Raw genomic sequence first — 24,029 nt, forward strand, 5'->3', positions numbered from 1 at the left:
CCCCCTCCCTTCCCACCCCTCTCAGCCCCCTTTCCCCTCCCATCTCTTGCTACCCTCCTCCCCCACCCTCCCCCCCTCACCCACCCTCCCTCTCCTCCTCCCCCCTCTCTCTCTCTGTCTCTCCCCATTCTCGCTCTGCCCTCCCTTCTCTACCCCCCTCCCCTCCCCTCCCTCTCTAGACGCGCCTGCGAGTTGGGGGCTATGCGTCAGTGGATAGGGCGGTTATGGGGTAAAAGGAGCAAAGTAATAATATTAATATAATATCAAGGGGGGTAGTTAGCGTTTGTGACGCGTATGCCACCCCCCCCCCCCCCCCCAGCCCAACTCCCCTCCCCCGCAACCACACGTTGGGGGAACAGACCCAACGGGTCTGCACTTGGTCTAGTTTATAATAATAATGATCTAATCCTGTGCACTTTGCTGCTCACTCCCTTGACCTCCCTCATATATAATAACATATAACCTGTTCCAGCTATGTTTTTTTCCCAAAGGAATTAATCTCTAAAGCCATGAAAGGTTGCCTTTTGGACCAGCACTTCATGATTAGAATGTGACATGATGTCGTGGCAATGGAACATATGGTGAGTCCTGCAAAATGAAGTGCTGGATGAAGTGTAAGAACGCCACAAATCTTGACATGATCGAGCTCCCCGAGTAACCCAGCCATAACAAACCTTGTGTCCAGTCTCACAGTGTTTGCAGTCACACACAAAACAGTACTGCTTCTCGATCTGTCTCTGTCGCTCCTGGCTTGTTGCCATGACATCAATGTAGCTAATTGTCAGCTGATGGGCAGAAGGAAAAACAAATGATGAGACAGAAACATTAATAGCCAACATCTTCTATCATCTAAAATAAACAATCAATGTCAAAATTAGTGTAGGAAGGAACTGCAGATGTTGGTTTATACTGCAGTCTGCCACAGAATGTTGGAGTAACTCAGCGGGTGAGGCAGCATCTCTGGAGAAAAGGAATAGGTGACGCATTGGATTGGAACTCTTCTTCAGACGACCCAATACGCCACGTATTCCTTTTCTCCAGAGATGCTACCTGACCTGCTGAGTTACAGAGTCACACCAGCATATTGTGCCTGTCAAAGTCAACGTTAGGTACACAAAAAAGCTGGAGAAACTCAGCGGGTGCAGCAGGATCTATGGAGCGAAGGAAATAGGCAACGTTTCGGGCCAAAACCCTTCTTCAGACAGTCAACGTTAGAATTAGTGGTTAAGTTCTTGAATTTCATCTGCAATTTTACATGTTGTCTTCCAGTTTCAGGGGCTTGGGAGAGTGAGCCTGTCGTTGTGAGACTTGTACCGGGTCATTAAATTTATTATTTTTTTTAATTTAAGTCTGGTATCTTGGAGGGCTGGGGAATCAGTATTCAAATTGAGGTTTTCTTGCCTTTATACGGTTCATGGTTATTTCTTGAGCATAATTCATTTTCCAGAACAACTGGTGCCAACTGTGGATCAGTAACTGTGTTCACAATCTATGTGGAGCTATTGCAGACGCCGTATCTGGAGGAAGTTATCCTGCGCATGCCCGGGGGTTACTCAGCGAGGTTCAGGTGGTAACAGGGGGTTTCGGTGACTGCGGCCATATCCGTTACGTTATATCCTCGATAGTCATTAAACCAGGTTTGAAACCAAATAACGCATTGTTTCTGAAACCTCAAACACTACCCACAACAATGGCAGAAAGGTCTTGGCTATGTATCATGAAATAACTGTGGGGGTGCCTATGACAGCCATCACTGTCAGGACGGGAGCCCTCACCTCCCTGGCCTGAGGATCAAGGAGAGGTTATCTTGGATATAGCCAGAGTTTTAGGTTGGGTTAGAGAAAGATAGATATAGCTCTTAGAGCTAATGGAATCAAAGGATACGGGGAGAAAGCAGGAACGGGGTACTGATTTTGGATGATCAGCCACGATCATATTGAATGTCTCTGTGGATTGTCACCTTGTCGGGGTGGGGAAGCTTGTGTGGTCCTGAGATCCTGAGAGCGATGCCGTCTGGAGCTGTGCTCCTGATAGGACCACCCATGGTGGTAAGGCCGAGGGGGAGGACCCTGACAAAGAGCAATCCAACCAAGGCCTCAAAGGTGGAACAGGCGGAGGATGACGGCTGACCTTAGCATCACAACGGCTGGGAAGGTGGCTGCAGCAGAAAAGGGTCTCCAGTCGTCTTGGACTCCATGCTACTGGATCCTGATCCAGATCTGTCAAGGATCGTTTGGTGGCTGTCTGTGCACCAGTCTCCCTACATTAAACAAAGTCATGCACTGGCGTCCTCCAACCCTGGTCAGTTATAAGAAGCTGGCTCCAAGGGCCGAATGGCTTATTCCTGCACCTACTTTCTCTGTTTCTATGTTTAGATGACTCAGGCACCCATCTCCAGGTGCAGGTATACAGGGAACTTGGGAAAGTGGGAGAGGAATGAAGGGAAAGACAAAGCATCATCTAAATGCTTTGGAGCAGCAGACAGCATATAATAAATGCTGCAAATGTAAAAGTGTATCAAAAAACTGCAGATGTTGCAAATCTGAAACAAAAACAGAAAATGCTGGCACTGCTCAGCAGATCTGGGGAAGAGGGAACAGTTAATGTTTTGAATCTGGGGCATTTTGTCAGAGCAAACCTGTTTTTTTCACCATGTTTTTTCTACCACAGGTGCTGCCTGACCTGCAGAGTGTTTTCAGCATTTTCTGCAGTTGTTCTGTTGGGAATATAGTTTGTCTTGCTATTTCAGGAAAGTCGGAATGCATCTGTAAACAGGTTAGTGTTTGAAGAAACAGGGATTAGTAGCCATGGTTGGAGATGTTGATCGAGAGAGCACAACAAGCCAGAGCACTGGCAGAAGAAATGAAAACAGAAGCACCGTGGAACAGAAGCATCACATGTGATTTTCTGGGTTTTGTTTCAGTTTTCCAGCATCTGCAACTTGATTTTCACCAGCAGACGAACCTTGCCTTTTAAATATTGCTGAGGTTTTCACATGTGGCCTTCGATTCAACATCACATGGACAGACCAGATCCTACCTCAGTAATACACTTAAATGTCATCCAATATTTTGTGCTCAGAGGGGCAGATGGGTTTTGAACTGATAATGTTCTGATTCAGAGGTAAAAGCAGCACCATAGAGTTTAAGACCAAATCCCTATGTGAGACAACCATCAAACATCCTTCAGTCTATAGATGGAAGGTCAGCGTTCAAACTAACTGTACGCCCAATCTCTTTGGAAACCCCTCTGCCGCTACAATACGGATTCGCCACTGCTCAATATCTCCTGGAGCACCATTAAATTCGACGTTCAAATTTCCTTTGGTTCCTCACGAGGAATCGCCAAAATTGTTCTAATTGGGAGTCAAGTGTAACTTAAACCCATCGAACCACTGGATTGAGCTGCTGCACGCATAAGATTTCTATCCCAATGGTCTAATTCAAAATCCTCGTACTGAGGATGAAAGTATAAGGGGGAAACTCAGTGCAGAAGTCCTAATTAGGATGCACTGTGAATAGAGCTGCTCAAAGCCTCGATGCAAAAGGGCACAGAAAATTTCCATCCCAAAGCTCTAATTCAAAATCCATGCACCTTGGATGAAAGTATAAATGGGAAACTCAGTGTAGAACCACCAATTAGGATGCACTGTGATTTCACAATTCAGGATTAATTGCACATCAGCATGGACTTAAGGGGCTGTCCCAATTGGGCGACCTAATTGGCGAGTTTAGAAGAGTTTAGGAGAGTTTGAAAAAAAGTCATGTTGAAAACCTTCTTCGACTATGTAGAAGACCTCCTTCGACTCTGTTGAAGGCTAGCTTCGACTAGCTATGACTAACTTCAGGAAAATTGGACACCGAATAGTGGAGAGTTAAGAAGTCCTCCTTCGACCTCCCTTCGACTATGATGAAGACTATTTACAACTACCTTCGACTAACATGCTGCCCTACTACAACTAAACCTACGCGTAAAAAAAGTATCAATTTTTTCCATGGCGACCTTTTTTACTCGCGGGCATTTTTCAACATGTTTTTCAACAAAAATACCTAGATGAGACCTCGAGTACAAGGGGACTACTCTCGAGCATGAAGGAGAGTTACAAAGACCTCCTACGACCTCGTGTCAACCATGCTGCGAGTATGAGTCAAGGGCAAACTCGCCAGAACTCGCGGATTAGGTCGCCCAAGTGGGACAGCCCCTTTAGTCACCTTATATGGAGCCAGGCTTCCTCTAACGTATCGGCTGTCTCATGAATACAAAGCGAGTGTTGTTCTTCTTGAATAAACAACGCAGAATCCCCAATAGCTGTGCCTACAGTTAGTCAGATTACTGCAGTGGAATCGGAGTCTGTTCACTTAGTCATTTTATTGCACACTGTCCACTATCCAGCAATCTGAATAAGGCAATTCAAATAAAACAGAACAATGGGCTATTTTCCAAAACCTGTAAAATAAAACTTGAATTAAATGCCTTTGAATTAGCTGATTAATTGAGTGGAATACTACTTAAGAGCATTATTCTGCTGAGATGGAGCTATGTTTAACCTGTTCCTACTTACATAAGTCCACACTGAGGTCATTTAGAGGTTAATTGCCATTGGCAAAGGACATTTTCAAATTTCCAGCTCTGGGTGACTTGAAACAACGTTAAAACTACTGCATTTTTTCAGATCCCATTATATATTTTTGACATATTTCAGGTGTGTGCGCGCATGGTAAAGCACTGTCCGCAACTTGGCTACTTGTTGATATGAAGACCTCCTGGATAAGAGCTTGAAGCCAATGTGGGAATCAGTTTTGTGCACTCTGACCTCTGGGGAGGAGGGTCAAAGGTTAAATTCCCAGTTCAGAGACCCACAAATGAAATTCTGAATGGTCCTCGGGTGCGATACTGAGAGAACGCTGCTTAACACAAATGCTAAAGATGGACACAAAATGTTGGAGTAACTTAGCGGCTCAGGCAGCATCTCTGACGGAAATGGATATGTGACGTTTCTAGTCATGACCCTTCTCCAGACTGATTGTGGTAGGAAACTGGAAGCAAGAAAAGTCCAGGGCAAAATCGGGGCCGGCAACAGATGACCTCAAGCAAGACGTTCCCTGATAGGCGGATTGTTGGCTAGGACTGTGTGATCCCAAGCGGGATTCATCATTGCGAACAGTGGAACTTGTTTACATGACTTTTAGTGGAGGAAGGAGGACGAGGGGGGAGAGCGAGGGAGGAGAGATTTGTAGAAGTGACCTAAATTAGAGAATTCAGCATTCATGTTGTAAGCTACCCAAGCAAAATATCAGGAGCTATTCTCAATTTGTGTGTTGCCTCACTCTGACAATGGAGGAGGCCATGGACAACAATTGTTAGCAACCGGGAGATTCAATAAGCCTTGATGGAGTTCAGGTGTTCAGCGAAACAGTCGCTGAGTCTACACTTTGTCTCACCAATGTACAGGAGCCACATCCGGAACACCGGATGCAGTAAATTAGAGGTGGTGCATGTGAACCTCTGTCTCACCTGGAAGGACTGTTGGGGTCCCTGGATGGAATCGAAGGAGGAGGTATAAGAACAGGTGTTGCATCTCCTGCGATTGTAGGAGAAGTTACTGGGGAAGGGGTGATTTGGTGAGAAGGGATGAGTGAACCAAGGAGTTGCGGAGGGAGCAATCTCCATGGAAGGCGGAAAGGGGAGATGTGATTAGTGGTGGGATCACATTGGAGGCGATGGAAATGTTGGAGAATGATGTGTTGGATCTGGAAGCCGGTGGGGTGAAAGGTGAGGACCAGGGGAACTCTGTCCTTGTTGCATCTGGTGGGAATATTCCTGTAACAAATACTATGTGGAAGATGAGATGCTAGACTCTTTCAGTGCCATTACAGCCACATAATTTATTTTCTAAATATATTCACTCTACCTATTTTAAACGTTGGATCTTAAAAGATGCCATGGCAGTACTGAAGATTTCACCCCTGATGATGAGGTTATTGTTAATCCCTTAATAAACATCATCAAGAAAACACACTATCTACAAAGTCATACAGCATAGGACAGACCCTTCATCCCACTGAGTCCGTGCTGACAATTGTGCACCCATTTACTTACACTAATCCAACACTAAATCCAGTATTATTCTCAGCACATTCCCAACCACTCCCTCAGTATTCCAACATTCGCCTACACGCAAGCTGCAGTGGCAGACTAACCCACCGACTCGCACGTCTTTGCAACATGGAGTCATGTACTCTGCATGTACACATACAGCGCATGCACACACAAACACACGCACACAAACACACACATACACACACGGACACACACATGGATACATGCACACACACACACAGCCACACACATACAAATGGACACACACACAGACATGGACACACTCTAATGGCGGACCTGAACTTCTGCTTCTTTCTCCACAAATGTCACGATTCCTCAGCATTTTCCGTTTTTTTTCAGATTTCAGTCATTTGTAATATTTTGTTTTTGGAGACCGTCTATCTGAGTCATCATCATATTGCTGACTCTGTGCTCTTACTGTATACAATTGACTGCTGTGTTTCTGACATGACTACAGTGAAGAGCACTTTAATGAGCTATTTGATTACTAGTGATACACTTTGGGAGGTCTTGAAGTTGTGAAAAGCGATGTACAAATGGCAGTTCTTTCACCTTACACAGATACAGTACACAGATACCATATGGAAGAGCCAGGTTAGCTATCGCGCCCTATAATGTTTTACTCTTCCAGTTTTCAGATACAGGATTGTTAAATCCCAGCTTACGATTGAAGGCTCCACACTTCACTGCTGTTGTAACGAAAGGTGAACACAAGGTCAGCCAAAACCTGAGATGTTGACTCAAGAAATAACAGCATCAATTGCAATCATAACGGAGGCTGTAAAAGTTCAAAAGCGGCGGTCGAGATATGCAATAACCAACTGTTAACCTGCATGTAAGCATGCCCTTCAACTTCACTGCTTTTGTCACACCACCTCTCAAGCTAGTACAGTATAGGGTCAGTCAGCTTCAGCGTGGCCTTGACTGCAGGCAGCAATGGCCTGGCTGGCTACTATCAAGCACTTTAGATACACAAAATGCTGTAGTAACTCAGCGGGACAGGTTGGAGAGAATAAATGGGCGACGTTTTGGGTCGAGACCCCAGACTGAGAGTCATGGGAGAGGGTCTAGAGATATGGAGGGGTAAGGTGTGAAACGACATACCAAAGCAGATGTTATATAAGGAAATGTAGGATGGTTTAAATACTTTAACTTGATAACAAAGAGTATGCGCGCAGGTTGCTGCTCAGGATTACAAAGGCAAAGGATGGACCATTGATTACCCACCCAATGAAATGGAGGTCCGATGCAAACATTCAGCTGGTGTTAATGGCTTCTTCCAATGTTAGTGGGTTCTATGGAATCTGCTGGTTATGACACTATGCTTAGGGCTTGAATTTTTCATTTTATTTCTGTTAATGATTGATAAACACCTGTGAAGATCTACATTGAAAAACCTAACTTGTGTTTTTTTTTATATACATACAAAACTCTGAATAGGTAAAATTTTATATCAGTCACACATTCGACTTTAAGAATGTGCCTTACGAAATGTGTATATAGTGCAATGTCTATTGACATTTGCAGTTGGACATGTTATAGAAGGTGACGGTGGTGTGACTTGGTAACGTGGCTGAAAGCTCAGGTTAGTAAAAACTGCAGGTATTATCCATTCTCATTGCCACAGGCGATTTGTTCATGGATAATAAACAAAAGCACCCAAAAAGCACACTGCATCAAAAGAATGAACTGGAAAATCTAAACCATATTTATGTTGATGGTTCTTGTCCATTTATGATTGAACAATTGTACCAGCTCTCCACACTTTGTGAAGAAACACCAAATCTTCTGAACATGCTTGAGATAAAATAGCACAACTTGAAAGATTTTCATTTTGTATGCCTTGGCACTTTCTTTCTCTAAATTCAATAACCCATCCACACCAGCACTGGGTGATCCATAGCCCATGTCTATGTTATTCCGAACACAGTTGCACTTTGATCCAACCTAACCTCAGGATAGCAGTTCCAAAAGGCCATACGTTGCCAACCCAAAGTACATTGGGATTATATGTACAGCACGTTAACTTTGACCTGAAACTTCAGATGCAGAGATACACCCATTTTTATTTTTTAAACACAAGGGTAAGCATTTGACCTAAATAGTGCAACATAAAAGCTCACCTTAACCTTGTTTTTGGCATTTGTACAAATTTAAAAAATCATAAAAAGGATAAGTGGAATACAGGGGAGGGTGTGAAATAGGTTGTGTGCCGATAAGAGAACTGCAAGCAGGGTGGACTACATCAAAGGTGTTGCTTTGTCAGCAGTAGTGTGAAGGGGCGTATATTGGGAAAACTGTGTGCTTCCTCAGTTTTACAGACTTATATCGATAAACCACCGTGGTACTAATTCTCAAGTGGCTATTAATTCCTATATAGTGAGTAGGTAATACTTTTTAATCTTGCACCTGGCAATTGTTGGTGCTATTTGTTTATTGCACCTTAGCAACCGTTCCGGTAACTACCCTGCTCTTCAATGGGTTCCTGAGTTTACTTGTGATCAAAAGCGATAAGACACTGAAAGAAGCAACTCCAGGGCCTGTCCCACTTGGTGATTTTTTCGGCGACTGCCAGCATCATTGACTAACATATCAGGTCACCGACAAAGTCGCGGCATGATGCGGCGTGATGACAGATTGACGTCTGTGTTTCCTCAAGTTTCGCAACATTTGCTTTGTCGCCGCTGGATTTTGAAATGTTCAAAATCTTTTGGCGACCCTGATATGACGCCGAAAAAATTCGGCAAGTGGGACAGGCCCTTACAGAAAGTACTGCAAACATTCAGCAGGTCCGGCAGCATCTATGGAAAGAGAAACAAAGTCAACATGCAATGTTAAGAACAATTCATTAGACTTCCAGTTTAGTGAAGGGTCTTAAAATGTAACTTTGTTTCTCTTTTCAGAGATGCTGCCAGACCTGCTGAGTATTTCCAGCATTGTTCTGTTCTTATGACTTCCAGCACCTACAGTGTCTTGCTTTTCAACAACACGGTGGTAACAGAGCTGCACGGTGGCACAGCAGTAGATTTGCTGCCTTACAGCGCCGGCGACCTGGGTTCGACCCCGACTACGGGTGCTGTCTGTATGGAGTTTGTACGTTCTTCCATGGCTTTTCCCTGGGTGCTCCAGTTTCCTCCGGAAATTGGCTTCGGAAATTGTCCCTTGTGTGTACGTGGTGATCGCTAGTTGGCGCAGACTCAGTGGGCCAAAGGGCCTTTGTCTGTGCTGTATCTCTAAACTAAACTAAACGAGATACTGGTTGCCAACCCCAATTCCTTACTCCTGAGAGAGAGAGAGAATCCAATATATGGTCGAGTGGTGGACAGTCTGTGCGCTGTGCAGCAATCCAGTGCTTACTGCAGCAAACCAAGGTTTTAAAATTCAGCTTTCAAAATACATGCTATATTTTGTTTTCATGTATGATATGGTCAAACCTGCCAAGGTCAGCATTTATTCTCCATCCCTCACTAAAAAAAAATGGTTAGTGCGTCAGGAATCATTGGTTAAGGACAGCAGATTTTTTTCCCCAGAAGATCACGAGGGATACCCTGATCTTCACATGGCCACATTTTCTGAGACTAACTTTTTAATTCTAGATTTATTTATATAATCTCCATATGACAGAAATCAACTCAAACTCATGTACCTGGATCAATGATCCAGGTGTCTGGATGCAAGTCCAGTAAATTAACCACTTACACCATCATGCTCCCATTCCATAAAGGACAGAGCCAATTAGGATGGACAGAAGAAGATACATTGCTGGTTGACAAGCCTGATAGTTTTGGGCATCGGTAGATGATAGAGTGAAGGAAATTGGAGATGAATTGTAGGGAATTTGGAGCATAATTGGGGTGTTGAGAATTATGGAGATAGGGAAGTTTAGTTTAGTTTTAGTTTAGTTTAGAAATGGAGCACAGAAAGAGGCTCTTCGATTCACCGAGTCCACGCTGACCAGCAATTCTCACCCACTAACACTATCCGACACACACAAGGGACAATTTACAATTATACCAAGCAATAAACCAACAAACCTGTACATCTTTGGAATATGGCAGAAAACTGGAGATTCCAGAAAAAATCCACACGGGTCACAGGGAGAACATACAAGCAGCCGTAGTCAGGATCGAACGCAGGTCTCTGGCGCTGTAAGGCAGCAACTCTACAGTGATATATGCATGGTGTATTCGAGCAGCAAGTACAGCTGCTGCCTCGAGCTCTAGCAACCCAGGTTCAATTCTGACCTCAGTGCTATTTGTATGGAGTTTGCAGCTGGTCCCTGTGATGGTGTGGAATTCTTATGGTTGGCCTGGTTTCCTCCCCATCTCAAAAAAATCTTGACATCTAGATTCAGCAGGTCAGGCAGCATCTACAGCTGGAAATGGCCAGACGATGCTTTGGGTCATGACCCTTAAAGTAAGGTCCCGTTCCAACATGTTGTCTGTCCTTTGCATTCCACAGATGCTGCCTCTCCTGCCGAGTTTCTACTTGCGTTTGCTCAGTATTTCAGCATCCGCATTCTCTTGTGTCTGGGTTCATAGATTACTTGGCTGCCATAAATGACCCCTAATATGTCAGAGAGTGGTAGATTTTGGGGGAAGTTGATGGGAACGCGAGGACAATAAAATAGGATGAATCTATATAGGTGCTTGATGGTGGTCCACGAGCCTGTTTCTGTGCTATGTGACTGATTCCGTCGGATGAGAATTTTAAAATCGAGACAGTCCTGAACCTGTAAGTGTCACTGAGCACGGAGACGACGAATAAGATGTGAGGCAACATAGATACTGGCGGCAGAGATCCCTCACCATAGTTATCCATAGACATCATTATATATGTTTTAATTACCTCTTCATCCTGCTGAATCTGTTGAACGGCCCGAAGCCGGAGCAGTTTCCCTTCAAAGACCATCACACAGTTCGGGTCACAGCTGTGGTTCAGCAGAGACATGCTGCAAAGAGGCAATAACTACATTCAGCTCAGTCTGTTCATTTTGGTGCACTTCACAATTCCAAGAAGCTTTTGTAACTCTCTCACAAAAAAAACACTTTTTTCTGACTTTGTCATGCTTCAAAACTAAAAACACCCAACTTTTAACATAAATGATTTTCTCTCGCAGGCCAAATGGTTTTTATCTAATGTGATAATACAAATATAATCACAAGATTGCTCATTGGGCCATGTTATAATACAGCAGTAGCAGATCATCAGTTGCACTAAATACTCCCTGTATTCTGTTGTGTTCACGTCAAAATTAAACAATTGCAAAGCAAATAGTCGCTTGAGGTATCTTGAATGAGACCTTTCAACCCAGAATGCAGGGTGAGACTGGCCGGGCTCAGCCTGGGTTTCAGAAGGACTAATCAATGCAGTGTTGAGAATAATCCATCAAAACTCAGCCACGTGTGAAAATTGAAACTGTCTTGAAAGAAACCAATCAAACCTACTTTTTTTTTTTTTAACATATGGCCAATGATCTAGCCTCCACGTCCCAGTGGGTAAAAGTCAGAGGTTCACACCCTCTTGCAGAAAAATTGCCATGGAAAATGAGATGATTTTGTTAAGATATTAAAGTTTCCATGAGGGATTGGCAGGGCAGATACTGAGAGTTGGTTCCTCAGGCTGGATTGTCTAGAATGGGGAGTGAAGAGACTCTGGATCACTTGAGACTGAGATAAGAGTAAATTTATTCATGGATTAGGTTGTAACCATCTGAAAGTTTCTATCGCCAGGGATAGTGATTATTCATATTCAATGTGTGGATCAACAGCTTATTTGGTATTCAGGAATTCAGCAGATACGGTGACCAAGTTGAAAGTGAAGTGTGCATAGCATCAGCCATGACTTTCTTGAACGGTTGAGCAGGTCCCAAGACCCATGAGGCCAACTACTGCTTCTATTTCTTACATCATTTTGCTAAGTTGAGGGACTGTTGTGTATAGAAGCAATTTTGGTCTAAATACCTGAAGACATGGGCAAGGGTACATTACAAACACAATGTCCAGGTTTCTAAGGGACCCTTTATGTCACTGAAGAAGGGCGATGTTCTTATCGATGGGGCTAATCCTATTTAAGTGGTCTATTTAAGTGGTATAACATGGGACGAGAGCCACGATGTTTAACATATAAGCTGTGTTTACTTCAAAGGGAATAAAGAGTATTATTTTCAAATTTGGCTTCTCATGGAAATCCATTAACATTCTATGTACGACTATGTCTTGTATGACTAAACCGGGCACTCCAACCTCGTAAAGCACAAGACTCATAGAACCATACAGCAAAAAGACAGGCCCTTCGTCCCATCATGTTCATGTCAACCATCACGGATATACTATATACTAAGCACATTTATCAGCCCTTGGTAATTAGCCTATTAGTGTATCAAGAGTTCCTTCTTGGCATCATGTAGAGGTAATTGAATTGGCTTCAGAGAAATAGAAACAAAGAACTGCAGATGCTGGTTTACAATAAAAAAACACAAGTTCTTGAGTTACTCAGCGGGTCAGGCAGCATCCCTGGAGAAGGTGGATAGGTGACGTTTCGGGTCAGGACCCTTCTTCAGACTGATTAGATGACATTAGAGATAGTAGGGGGTCTCAGGAGGAAGATAAATTGGATCATCCACTCGGCAGTTCAAACTACGTGGTTGCAAATGCTTTACCCTTGTCATTTGCACTCACATGCTGGGTTAGACTTTCATTGAGATCACAGCACTTCCTTGAGGGGCCTGATGGCTTTTCATGTTTTCTTATGTTAAAATATCTATATTTCATGCCCACCCGCAGGCTGATGATCTGCAGAGCAGCAGAGGTCCCAGCCTTACTGAATGCTTTATAGACATGGTCAACCCATTGTGGACACCTCAACACAATGGAGAAATATCACCAATGCTGTCCCTACGAATCCGCCGAATCCATTGGCGGAATAGCTGACCAATGTCAGGGTCTTTGCCCAAGCTAACATCATATGTTTCATCTCACTTAACCTCATTCTGTGCCTCAATTCTCTGCCTCAGAGGGCGATGGAGGCCGGTTCTCTGGAAACTTTCAAGAGAGAGCTAGATAGGGCTCTTGAAGATAACGGAGCCAGGGGATATGTGGAGAAGGCAGGAACGGGGTACTGATTGTGAATGATCAGCCATGATCACATTGAATGGCGGTGCTGGCTTGAAGGGCCATATGGCCAACTCCTACACCTATTGTCTATTAACCAAGATCACAAGTTCACAAGTTATAGGAGTACAATTAGGCCATTCGGCCCATTGAGTCTATCCGCCATTCAATCATGGCTGATCTCTGGCTCCGAATTCCATTTTCTGCCTTCTCCCCATAACCCAGGATGCCCGTTCTAATCAAGAATTTGTCCATCTTGCCTTAAAAATATCCACTGACTCGGCCTCCACAGCCCTCTGCGGCAATGAGTTCCACAGATTAACCACCCTCTGCCTAAGGAAGTTCCTCCTTACCTCCTTGCTAAAAGGGCGTCCTTTAATTCTGAAACCAACTCCAACAGATGGGCAACACTATCCACGTGCCTGACATCAGGGTCCTGAAAGGAGCATTGCACTCTGACCACCAGCACAGTGAGAAGTTAAGCGAAAGACAAAGAAAATGCTTCAAAGATGGTCTCAAAGCATCAATGAAAAAAGATGTGACGTAACTCATGGGAATCCCAAGCCCAAGACCACACAAAATGGGGAACGACTATCTGGGAATGGCACAGAGTTCCTTGAATCTCAAGCATAGGAACACACGGGGAGGTCTTGCACAAACAGTGGGAGAAGCATACAACATCTGAAGCAATCCAAACCCCTCCCTCTGTGAATGCGGCATAAATCGCTTCCACAATCTACGCAAGTGAAGTGGAATTAAGTCAACCTTAACTCCAAGGATCTGATTAAGAAGAAGATTCTTATTTTATTTATTATAATGGCCACAAGATTGGGGCGATGGGGGGGTGGGGAAGCAACAGTGTTTAAGGTTCAAGCTGTGCTTGCATGTACTAATGACTGCGGGTGATGACTAACCCTTGTTTCATTTCAGTAACCTTCTCACTTCCCAGCACCACATTTGTATGCAAGTCACTTCATAATATAGGGCACATCCCTCGTGAGCGTAGGTTACAAACGGCATTTTATATTCTGTCAATTAAAACTGAAAGCAGCCATTAATTATCTAAACCCTAAACAGTAAAATCCATGTAATCCATTTAACTGAAGCTTAGCATTGCTGAATTCATTAGGAGTACTGTGTAAATATAAATTCCCTCTCCTTTTTTACATAATAGCTTCGATAACAAAGGACTTCAGCGTGCAGTGATGTGCCTCAAGGAGGAGAGAGAGATTTTCCAATTTATGTAATGACAGCAACAATTCAACAATAAGCTCACATGCTTGCCAAATTGGACTGCAACTATTTGCACCAGTTCTTTTCCTGTGTTAGACTGTTGCAGCAAACTCCATTCTGGAAGAGGCTGATAAGCTTAATTTGTCCAGTGTGCATTTTACAAATCAAGGCTGCATCACCTTGTCATTCCACCTGCAGTCCACTTGTACAATATTACTGTGACAACACACTGCTTGATCCTCTTACTGGAAGTGAGAGCTCATCTGAGATTTGCAAATGCTGGCTGATGTTAACCCCCTTACTGCGACTGAAAGTTGATTAGTTGCAGTTTATTTTGTGAGAGAAAAACACCTACTTAAATAGCACCCTACACACCTCAGAAATGTCCCAAAATGTTTTGTAGCCGGTGAACAGTTTTTGATGTGTTGGAGGAAATGCAGTCAGACTGTTATGCACAGTATGGTCCTCAAAGAAGCAAAATATCAATATTCAAATACACAACTTTTCACTAAAGGGGTAAACATCAGCCACAGCACTGGGGAAAACTCAGCTGCTCTTCTCCAATGTTGCATGGAAGGATCTTTACCATTATCTGAGTGGCCAAATACATCAACATCTCATACCCACAAATCACTGATCTCATCTTTCTCTCTTTTCTCCCCAATCCAAGATTATTTCATGTATGTCTTAGTACTTTAAAAAAAAAAAATAGGGAATCCTTCCAATCAATTTGGGCTATTTTAATCTGGCTGCCTTTGGGGGAATACAGTGGAATTGGTACCTGATCCTAAACACCGCAATCTTTGGACTCAGACTCTGAGATAGTCCAGCCAGCTACTGCTACAATGGTGAAACAAGGGGCATACTGATCATTGGGCCTGGGAATGCCACCTTGTCCATCCAAATCAATGTCCTGACAGACAGGAGAGATCAAGCTGGAATGCAATGTATGCAGATGAACATGCATATGCATGCTAGCATGCACATATGCACACGTGCAATACATACACATGCACACAAACAAACACACACCTTTTTCCGGTAGGCGGCGCGGCTCTGGCCAGCAGCGGCCTCTGCAGCCTGTCCGCGTTTTATTATTTTTTGTCTGTGTTTTTATGTAGTTTTTGTTATTTTATGTTGGGGTGTGTGTGTGGGGGGATGGGGGTGGGGTGGGAACCTTTTGAATCTCTCCCTGCACTGGAGACCCGACCTTTTCTCGTCGGGTCTCAGTTGTCGTTGAGGCCGCAACGAGGAGCGGCCTCCAACGGGAAGAAGCCGGGGACTCTGGTGCCGACTCACCGTTGCCGTCGCGGAGCTGGCCGAGACCGGAGCGGGTGGAGCGGTGGAGGAGCGCTGCTGCTGCTGCTGTCGCTGCTGCTGCTGCTGCTGCCGATGCCGCTGCTGCGAAGGCTGCTACTGCGGGTCTGCAGACGGCGGCACCGGGAGCCCGCGGATCCCTGGAGGGAGACCGCTTTTCGGGGCTCCTGCAACGGCGAATTCTCCCGCCCGTGTTGCGGGGTTGAAGAGCTCCTGGAGCGGGGCCTGACACCACTGCCCCGCGCGGCTGGAATGGCCGCGGGACTTTGCGAGCGCACACCGGGGGCTCCAACACCAAGACCCGGTGTGCGACCTCGCACCACCCGGCGTGGCTTCAATGGCCGCGGGACAATCGCCATCGCCAGCCGGGGGCTTTGACTTTGACTCTGACATCAGGGGGGGGAGAGTGCAGTGGAGAGATAAGTTTTTTTGGCCTTCCATCACAGCTATGTGATGGATGTTTATGTAAAATGTAATTATGTTGTGTCTGGGGTCTATTTGTGTGTAATGTATGGCTGCAGAAACGGCATTTCGTTTGGACCTCCAGGGGTCCAAATGACAATTAAATTGACTCTTGACTCTTGACATTAACTAACCACTGGAGTAAAGACTGCCATTGTGCTCAATTTCCGTGGCCTTAAATAAATGTGGGAATTGCCACGATTCTCAGTGCAGCTCAAGCATGGGCTAGCATGGGTACAATGAGCTGAACAATTACTCTCTGTGCCGTCCATCAGCAGCAACAGGCTTGAAGAGAATGCTTGTGGTTCAGTCTCCTCCAGTATATAAAGGGACATGTTAATGGGGCGATGAAATTGTTTGTCAGATAGCTTGATACACCATTTTGTTTTAAATATTAATTTTCAAGATCAAGGCACTGCCATTTATGGCCCATCCTCAAATGACTTTGAGAAGGAAGTGGTGAGCAACCTTCTTGAATCTTTTAGACTTTAGTGCGGAAATGGATCCTTCGGCCCACCAAGTTCACACCAACCAGCGATCACCCCATACACTAGCATTATCACTGCAGTCTATCTGGCGAAGGTACTCACTTGGTGTAATTGGCAGGAAATTTCGAGAGTTTCAGTGACAATGAAGGGCTGGTGATATATTTCCAGTCAGGATAGCGTGCGACTTGGAGTGGAGGTGGAGGTGGAGCTGACAGTGTATCTATGCACTTGCTGTCATGGATCTTCTTGGTGAAGAAGTTTGGAAGGTTCTGTTGGAGCGACCTGGGTAAATACCTGCATTGCATTTTGTAGAAGATACACACTGCAACCACTGTATGATGACGATGGAGGGAACTAATGTATGGTAGACTGGGTGCCATTCAAGCAGGCTGCTTGTCCTAGATCATGTTCAGCTTCAAATGTTCATACTGGAATATATAAGGATTGGGATAATATATGGATAATATGCAAACTACACAGTAGTACTGGAAGCCAGGATCGAACTCTGGCTGCAAGAGCCGTCAGATATGACCTGCATTTTCCCATTGTATCTATGCTACTGTGTTAACATAGAACACAGAACAGCACAGCACAGGAACGGGCCCTTGGGCCCATAATGTCTGTGTCGAGCAGGATGCAAAGTTATCTATTCTCATCTGCCTGTACATGATCCATATCTATTCACTGCATTTCCACATGCCTATTTAAAAGCCTGTTAAATACCATTGTGGTATCTGCCTCCACCACCACTTGCAATGTGTTCCAGGACCCATCACTCTGTGTGTAAAAACAAACTTTCCCCACACATCTCTTTTAAATTTTACTGCTCTCATCTTATAGATGTGCGCTCTAGTATTAGACATTTCCACACTAGGAAAAAGGTTCTGACTATCTACCGCATCTAGACTGTCTATCCTATCTATGCCTCTCATGATTTTATATACTTCCATCAAGTTTCGCCTCAATCTCTGAGGTTCCAGAGAAAACAGTCCATATTTATCCAACCTCTCCCTGTAGTTGTCATCCAGGCTGCATTCTAGTAAACCTCATCTGCACCCTCTCCAAAGCCTCCACATCTTTTCTGTAATGGGGCTACCGGAACTGCATGCAATACTTCAAATTACATTCAATGCCCCTAGTAATGAAGGCAAGCATACCATATGCCTTCTTTACCACCATATCTACTTGTACTGCCACCTTCAGTGAGCTATGAACTTGGACTCCAATATCCCTCTTCACATCAATGTTACTAAAGGTCTTGCCATTAACTGAAGACTCTCTCCCCTTACATTCAACCTCCAAAAGTGCAACACCTCACCCTTGCTCAAGTTAAACTGCCATTTCTCCACCCCGTTGCTGCAGCTGATCTATTTATCACATTTATCTTCTGACAGCATTTCTCACTGTCTACAACTCATCCAATTTTGGTATCGTCAGTAAGCTTACCCACCAACCCATTAACATTTATGTCTAGTCCATTTATATGACTAGACATAATATTTATATTATTATTTATATTTATATTACCAATGAAGCCGTCCACAGTGTACAGATACATGATAAAGAAAATAACATTTAGTGCATGTCCGATTAAAGTTAGTTCAAAGGTTTCCAATGAGGTAGATGGAAGGTCGGGCTGCTCTCTAATTGGTGAGAGCAGCACTTTTGTCTACCTTTGGTGAGAGGACAATTCAGTTGCCTGATGACAGCTGGGAAGAAATTGTGGAGGAAGGAAAAGCAAATGCTGGTTGACACCGGAGATAGACTCAAAGTCTTGTTTTGCTGGATTAACTTGCTGAGTTACTTCAGCAAAACGCTGGAGTAACTCAGCGGGACAGGCAGCATCTCGGGATAGAAGGAATAGATGATGTTTCAGGTCGAGACCCTTCTTCAGACTGAAAGTCAGGGGAGAGGGAGACACGGCGATAAGGAAGGGGAAGGTGTCAAAACGAAACAAATGAAACGAGCACAAATTGGAGGAACAGCACCTAATATTTTGCTTGGGCAGCTTACACCCCAGTGATATAATATTGACTTCTCCAACTTCAAGTAACCCTTCCCAGTTCGACCAGTCTGACTGTCTGCCTGATTACATTTTATTTCTGTTTCTTTGTTGTCAATTTTTCCTAGCTAACAATGATCTACTCTACATTTTCCTTGATCTGCATCTCCTTTGATGTCTCGTTCTGAGTCCTTCCCCTCCTTATTGCTGTGTATCTCTCTCCCCTGACTTTCAGTCTGAAGAAGGGTCTCGACCCAAAACGTCACCCATTCCTTCTATTCAGTGATGCTGCCTGTCCCGCTGAGTTACTCCAGCATTTTGTGTCTATCTTGGGAAGAAACTTCCTGAATCTGTATGTATGCATTTTCATTATTCTGTACCTCTTGCCTGATGGGAAGGGAGAGAAGAAGGAGTGCCTTCCCTTTGAAGATGCTAGTCCGCCCATCGTTGAAGATGGGGATGTTTTGGAGTTGCAAGCTATTTGTTGATCAACTGCACCGCACCACTCATTGAATCAGTCGGCTAGATAATAACAGCAGAGCGAGGGATATGCTGAAAAATGAGATCGTCGTGGTACACACCTCTGTGGCTGAAAAAGTCCCATGTGCTCTGTAGATCCCCAGTTTTGAGCTGCCTGATCAGTTGGAATAAAAGGTCATGCAGTCACACAGCATGGCAACAGGCCGTTTCGACCACCTTGGCCATGCTGGCCAAGGTGCCGCATCTAAACTTGTCCTATCCCTTTAAGCATGCTCAAAATTCTACTCAAAGGTGTCACGGTTAGAGAGAACTCTGGATGCATGCAGGAGAGCTTTTTGATTAGGGGCTACAGATAAAACAGAAAAGAAGATCTATTAAAAGATGTGAGATTCAAAAATCACAAATGCTCTTGAGACAAATTCAGACAAAGAAATGTTTTTATTAATTTCATATTCTGCAGAATAGGTGCCTCTCCTCTGATGTCCCCTAGAGGCACAACGAAGATGGAGATGCTTTCTATCTTTATACATTTCTTTACTATGGTCACTACCTCATGTCTCCCCATCGAGCTTCTGCCAATCAGAACACTAAGATAGAATTGATTTGGATGTGACAAAGCTGACAGGTGATGAGGTGTTGGTTGTGCCTATGGGATCTCTGCTTGCAAATTCACATATTTTGGTGTAAGCCAAGGGGGGGGGGGGGACACTACTGAATCATTCTTGAATAAAGCAGTCTGAAGAAGGGACACAAAAATGCTGGAGAAACTCAGCGGGTGCAGCAGCATCTATGGAGCGAAGGAAATAGGCAACGTTTCGGGCCGAAACCCTTCTTCAGACTGATTCAAACAGTCTGAAGAAGGATCCTGATTCAAAACATCACCCTCCCTAGAAGCTGCCTGACTCGGAGTTCCTCCAGCACTTTGTATTTTGCTGAAGATTCAAGCATCTGCAGTTTCTTGTGTCAACAGATACTGAAGTTTGGTGATCTTACCAAAACAAGTGTAGAGATGGGCACAGATATCAGCAGGTTGCGATCAGTTACACACTTTGCTTAAAGATACTTGCTTCACAATACATCTCAAGAACTTGTATGTGTGGTGAGCACCAGCACTCACTCTTTCAATATGCTGTCTGCTCTTCTCCAGCAACTCATTATCACTTAATTGCATCTTTAAATCATAACACAGGGCACCCATTGAATCTGTCAAGTCTCTGGAGACTTTTTGAAGAGCAACCCAGTTAGTCCCATTCCCCTAGTGTTTCTTATTATCACACAGAAGGAAGCTATTCAACTCATCATCTCGTCAGCTCACAACAGAACAATCCCAGCATTTAAATAAAAAAGACACAAAATGCTGCAGTAACTCAGCGGGTCAGGCAGCATCTCTGGTGAACATGGACAGGTGACATTTCAGGTTGGGACCCGTCTTCAGACCTAAAACATCACCTATGTATTTTCGCCAGAGATGCTGCCTAATCTGCTGAGTTATTCCAGCACTTTGTGTCTTCTTTTGTAAACCAGCATCTGCAGTTCCTTGTTTCTACAATCCCAACAGTTCCATTCCCCCCTCTATTTCTCGATGGTCCTGGAACTTATTTTCTCCCTCACATGCCCATCAACCTTGGATTTGTTTTCCCCACTGTCCTACACCAAGGGACGATCTGCAGGAATTAATTAAACTACCTATCCTCCCCTGCAATCTTCCTGCACTCCTTTTCCACCTTCAGAAGCCGACCAAGGTGCTTTCCTGTGCTGGTCTCATTTGTCTGCATTTGCTCTATATCCTTCTAAATGTTTCCTGCAATAAACATATAAACTTTTAAGTGTTGTAATTGAGCATTTCCTCAGACCATGTACCCGCTAGCCTCCGTGTGAAAATGTTGTCCCTCAGGTCCCTTTTAAGCCTTTCCTCTCTTACCTTAAACTAATGGCCTCTAGTATTTTGGACTCCCCTACTTTGTGAAAAGACTGCGACCTTCTACTTTATCTGTGCCCCTCAATATTTTATATTTCTCCATCACTGCATCCCTCAGACTATTTCACTCCAGGGAAAACAATCCCAGCCTATCCGGTCTCTTCTGATAAATCAAGCCCTCCAGTCCCAGCACCATCCTTGTGAATCATTGCTGCATCCTCTCTAGCTTAATGCATCCCTGCTTTTATTATCTAACATTATTTTAGTTGGTGGAGTGAAACAAAAGCATCTCCTCTTTGTGACAGAGGTAAAGGGACAAATGACCTTCTGATACCTTACTGAATAAGTCCATGGCATTGATGAATTGTCAGTGAGCAAGTCAGTGGCAGATGAGGATATTCCAACAACAATAATCTTTTATTAAACATTTATTAAATGCTTTTAAGCAATAAAGATACAGAACAACTCAAAGAAGAGCAGTGTGGCGATGAGCAAGTTCTCATTTACAGAGCTGCCACACTATATATGCCACCATCCAAGAGATTAAAAGAGAGCAAAATAAAAGTCAACGTTTCGCAACTGTTCTGCCAGAGCATGTCAAGAGTGCTTAATGGTCCCATAAACTGGGGCCAAAACATTCTTGTGTAGGAACGAACTGCAGATGCTGGTTTACACGGAAGATAGACACAAAATGCTGGAGTAACTCAGTGGGACAGGCAGCATCTCTGGAGAGAAGGAATGGGTGACGTTTCGGGTCGAAACCTTTCTTTAGACTTGTCTTCAGAGTATGAAGAGCGGTCTCGACCCGAAACGTTATACATTCCTTCTATCCTGGGATGCTACCTGTCCCGTTGAGTTAATCCAGCATTTTGTGTCTATCTTCAATTAAAGTCTTGCTCGCGACAGCATTAGAGACACATTGAATGAAACAACGCAACAAATAAATATAACACAAATCAACAGTCATACTAGGTAAGCAGACCATAATATATTATTATATATAATATTATAAATAATGTAATATAATATGTAAGCACAAAATAGTAAGCAGACCATTATATATTATTATTATTATATATATTATAGTATAAATAATGTAATATAATGTAAAATAATATGTAAGTACATAATAGTCACAAAGTGTGTAATGCAACCTTATACAAATAAACGCTTATTCAAAGCTACAACTCCCCTAGTGTATCACAGTCCACCATCACGGCCTTGGAGGTGAATCTGTGGAATTCTTTGCCGCTGAAGGCTGTGGAGGCCGTCAGTGGATATATTTAAGGCAGGGATAGATTCTTGATTAGTACGGGTGTCAGATGTTATGGGGAGAAGGCAAGAGAATGGGGTTAGGAGGGAGAGATAGATCAGCCATGATTGAATGGCGGAGTAGACTTGATGGGCCAAATGGCCTAATTCTACTCCTATCACTTATGACATTAAGATTTTGTCTTGTCATGGATTGTGCTGCAAGATTTACCCACTCCCCTCACTGTACCTGGGATAGAGGCCGATACCAACTTCCTGCATCTCGCCGTCGCTGATGGTGAAACAGTTGCACATCACCTGTGTAAACAAGAAGAGAAATTCCACGTCACACCAAGCCCTCATGGGATAAAAGAGGCTCCTGCTGGTGCAGCTCGCTGTCTGTGTGAGGCATCTGCACTGTTAACATATAACATATAACAATTACAGCACGGAAACAGGCCATCTCAGCCCTACAAGTCCGTGCCGAACAACTTTTTTTTCCCCTTAGTCCCACCTGCCTGCACTCATACCATAACCCTTCATTCCCTTCTCATCCATATGCCTATCCAATTTATTTTTAAATGATACCAATGAACCTGCCTCCACCACTTCCACTGGAAGCTCATTCCACACCGCTACCACTCTCTGAGTAAAGAAGTTGTCCCTCATATTACCCCTAAACTTCTGTCCCTTAATTCTGAAGTCATGTCCTCTTGTTTGATAACTCAGAGATGTCCTCGTGTGTAGATCAGTGCATGTTCCTTTAACCATAGTGACCTCCCCATTACTAACCACTCCCCATTGTCTCCAGTATAATTGGAGTGTCCCCACCTCTAGCTCGCTCTCTAGCTCCAGTGATGACCACGGACAGCTACAGCATAGTGCAAAAGACTTAGTTTAATAAACAGTTACTGTAAAAGACTTGTGTGTGCAGTAAGTCATTTTACATGGTGTCACAGCGGTAGACTTGCGTCTCCTGTGTATCGGTTTTTGTTTTATTATTTCTTTCTCCTAGTCCTTCCCTCCCTTCGTTTTATCATGTCCCACTCCTGTCGTCGACCAGACACGTTGGTTTTCGACACGGACATTGTCCATCGCTGGACCGTGTTCCAGCGCGATTTCGAACACTACATTGCCATTGCCCATCCTGATGCCACTCCTGCTGTACAGGCTCACCTACTGCTCAACCTCGCGGGACCTGCAGCTATGGATCAATATGCATCGTTCCATTTCGCCGCCGGAGAGAACCGCAACGACCCGGTATGTCTCATCGCTAAGTTCGCAGCCCTCTGTGATATACCCACCAACAACATCATAGAACGCTTCAAATTCTTCCAGAGGCAGCAGCTGCCAGGCGAGCCTGTCGGCACTTATATTGCCGCCTTGCATCACCTGGCTCAGCGCTGCCGCCTTGACACAATCACCCCAGACGAATTAATTAGGGACGTCCTGGTTAATGGTCTCCGCAACGATAGACTGCGTGAGCAGCTCCTAGTGAAACCCGATCTGACACTGCGGGATGCTATGTATGCTGCCCGCATGTCCGAAGCCGTTGGTGCCGTGGCCAGACAGGCTCCCCAGGACATTAACTTCACCGGTCAAGCCGGTCGCCTGACTACACGACGAAACCCCGCGGCTCTCCCCAT

General features: G+C 44.3%; 1 protein-coding gene across 1 annotated transcript in view; it reads right to left on the reverse strand.

Moving 5' to 3' along the window:
• smyd3 (SET and MYND domain containing 3) overlaps positions 1-24,029 on the reverse strand; it is a 745,780-nt gene that overhangs the window by 116,877 nt on the left and 604,874 nt on the right. The window contains exons 6-8 of the mRNA XM_055639282.1: positions 22,634-22,701; positions 10,969-11,071; positions 675-785 (exon numbers count right to left, since the gene is read on the reverse strand). Coding sequence (XP_055495257.1) covers positions 675-785; positions 10,969-11,071; positions 22,634-22,701 — 282 coding nt within the window. The remainder of the gene's footprint in view (positions 1-674; positions 786-10,968; positions 11,072-22,633; positions 22,702-24,029) is intronic.

Source organism: Leucoraja erinacea, chromosome 8 (genome assembly GCF_028641065.1).
Source record: "Leucoraja erinacea ecotype New England chromosome 8, Leri_hhj_1, whole genome shotgun sequence".
NCBI classification, from domain to species: domain Eukaryota; kingdom Metazoa; phylum Chordata; class Chondrichthyes; order Rajiformes; family Rajidae; genus Leucoraja; species Leucoraja erinaceus.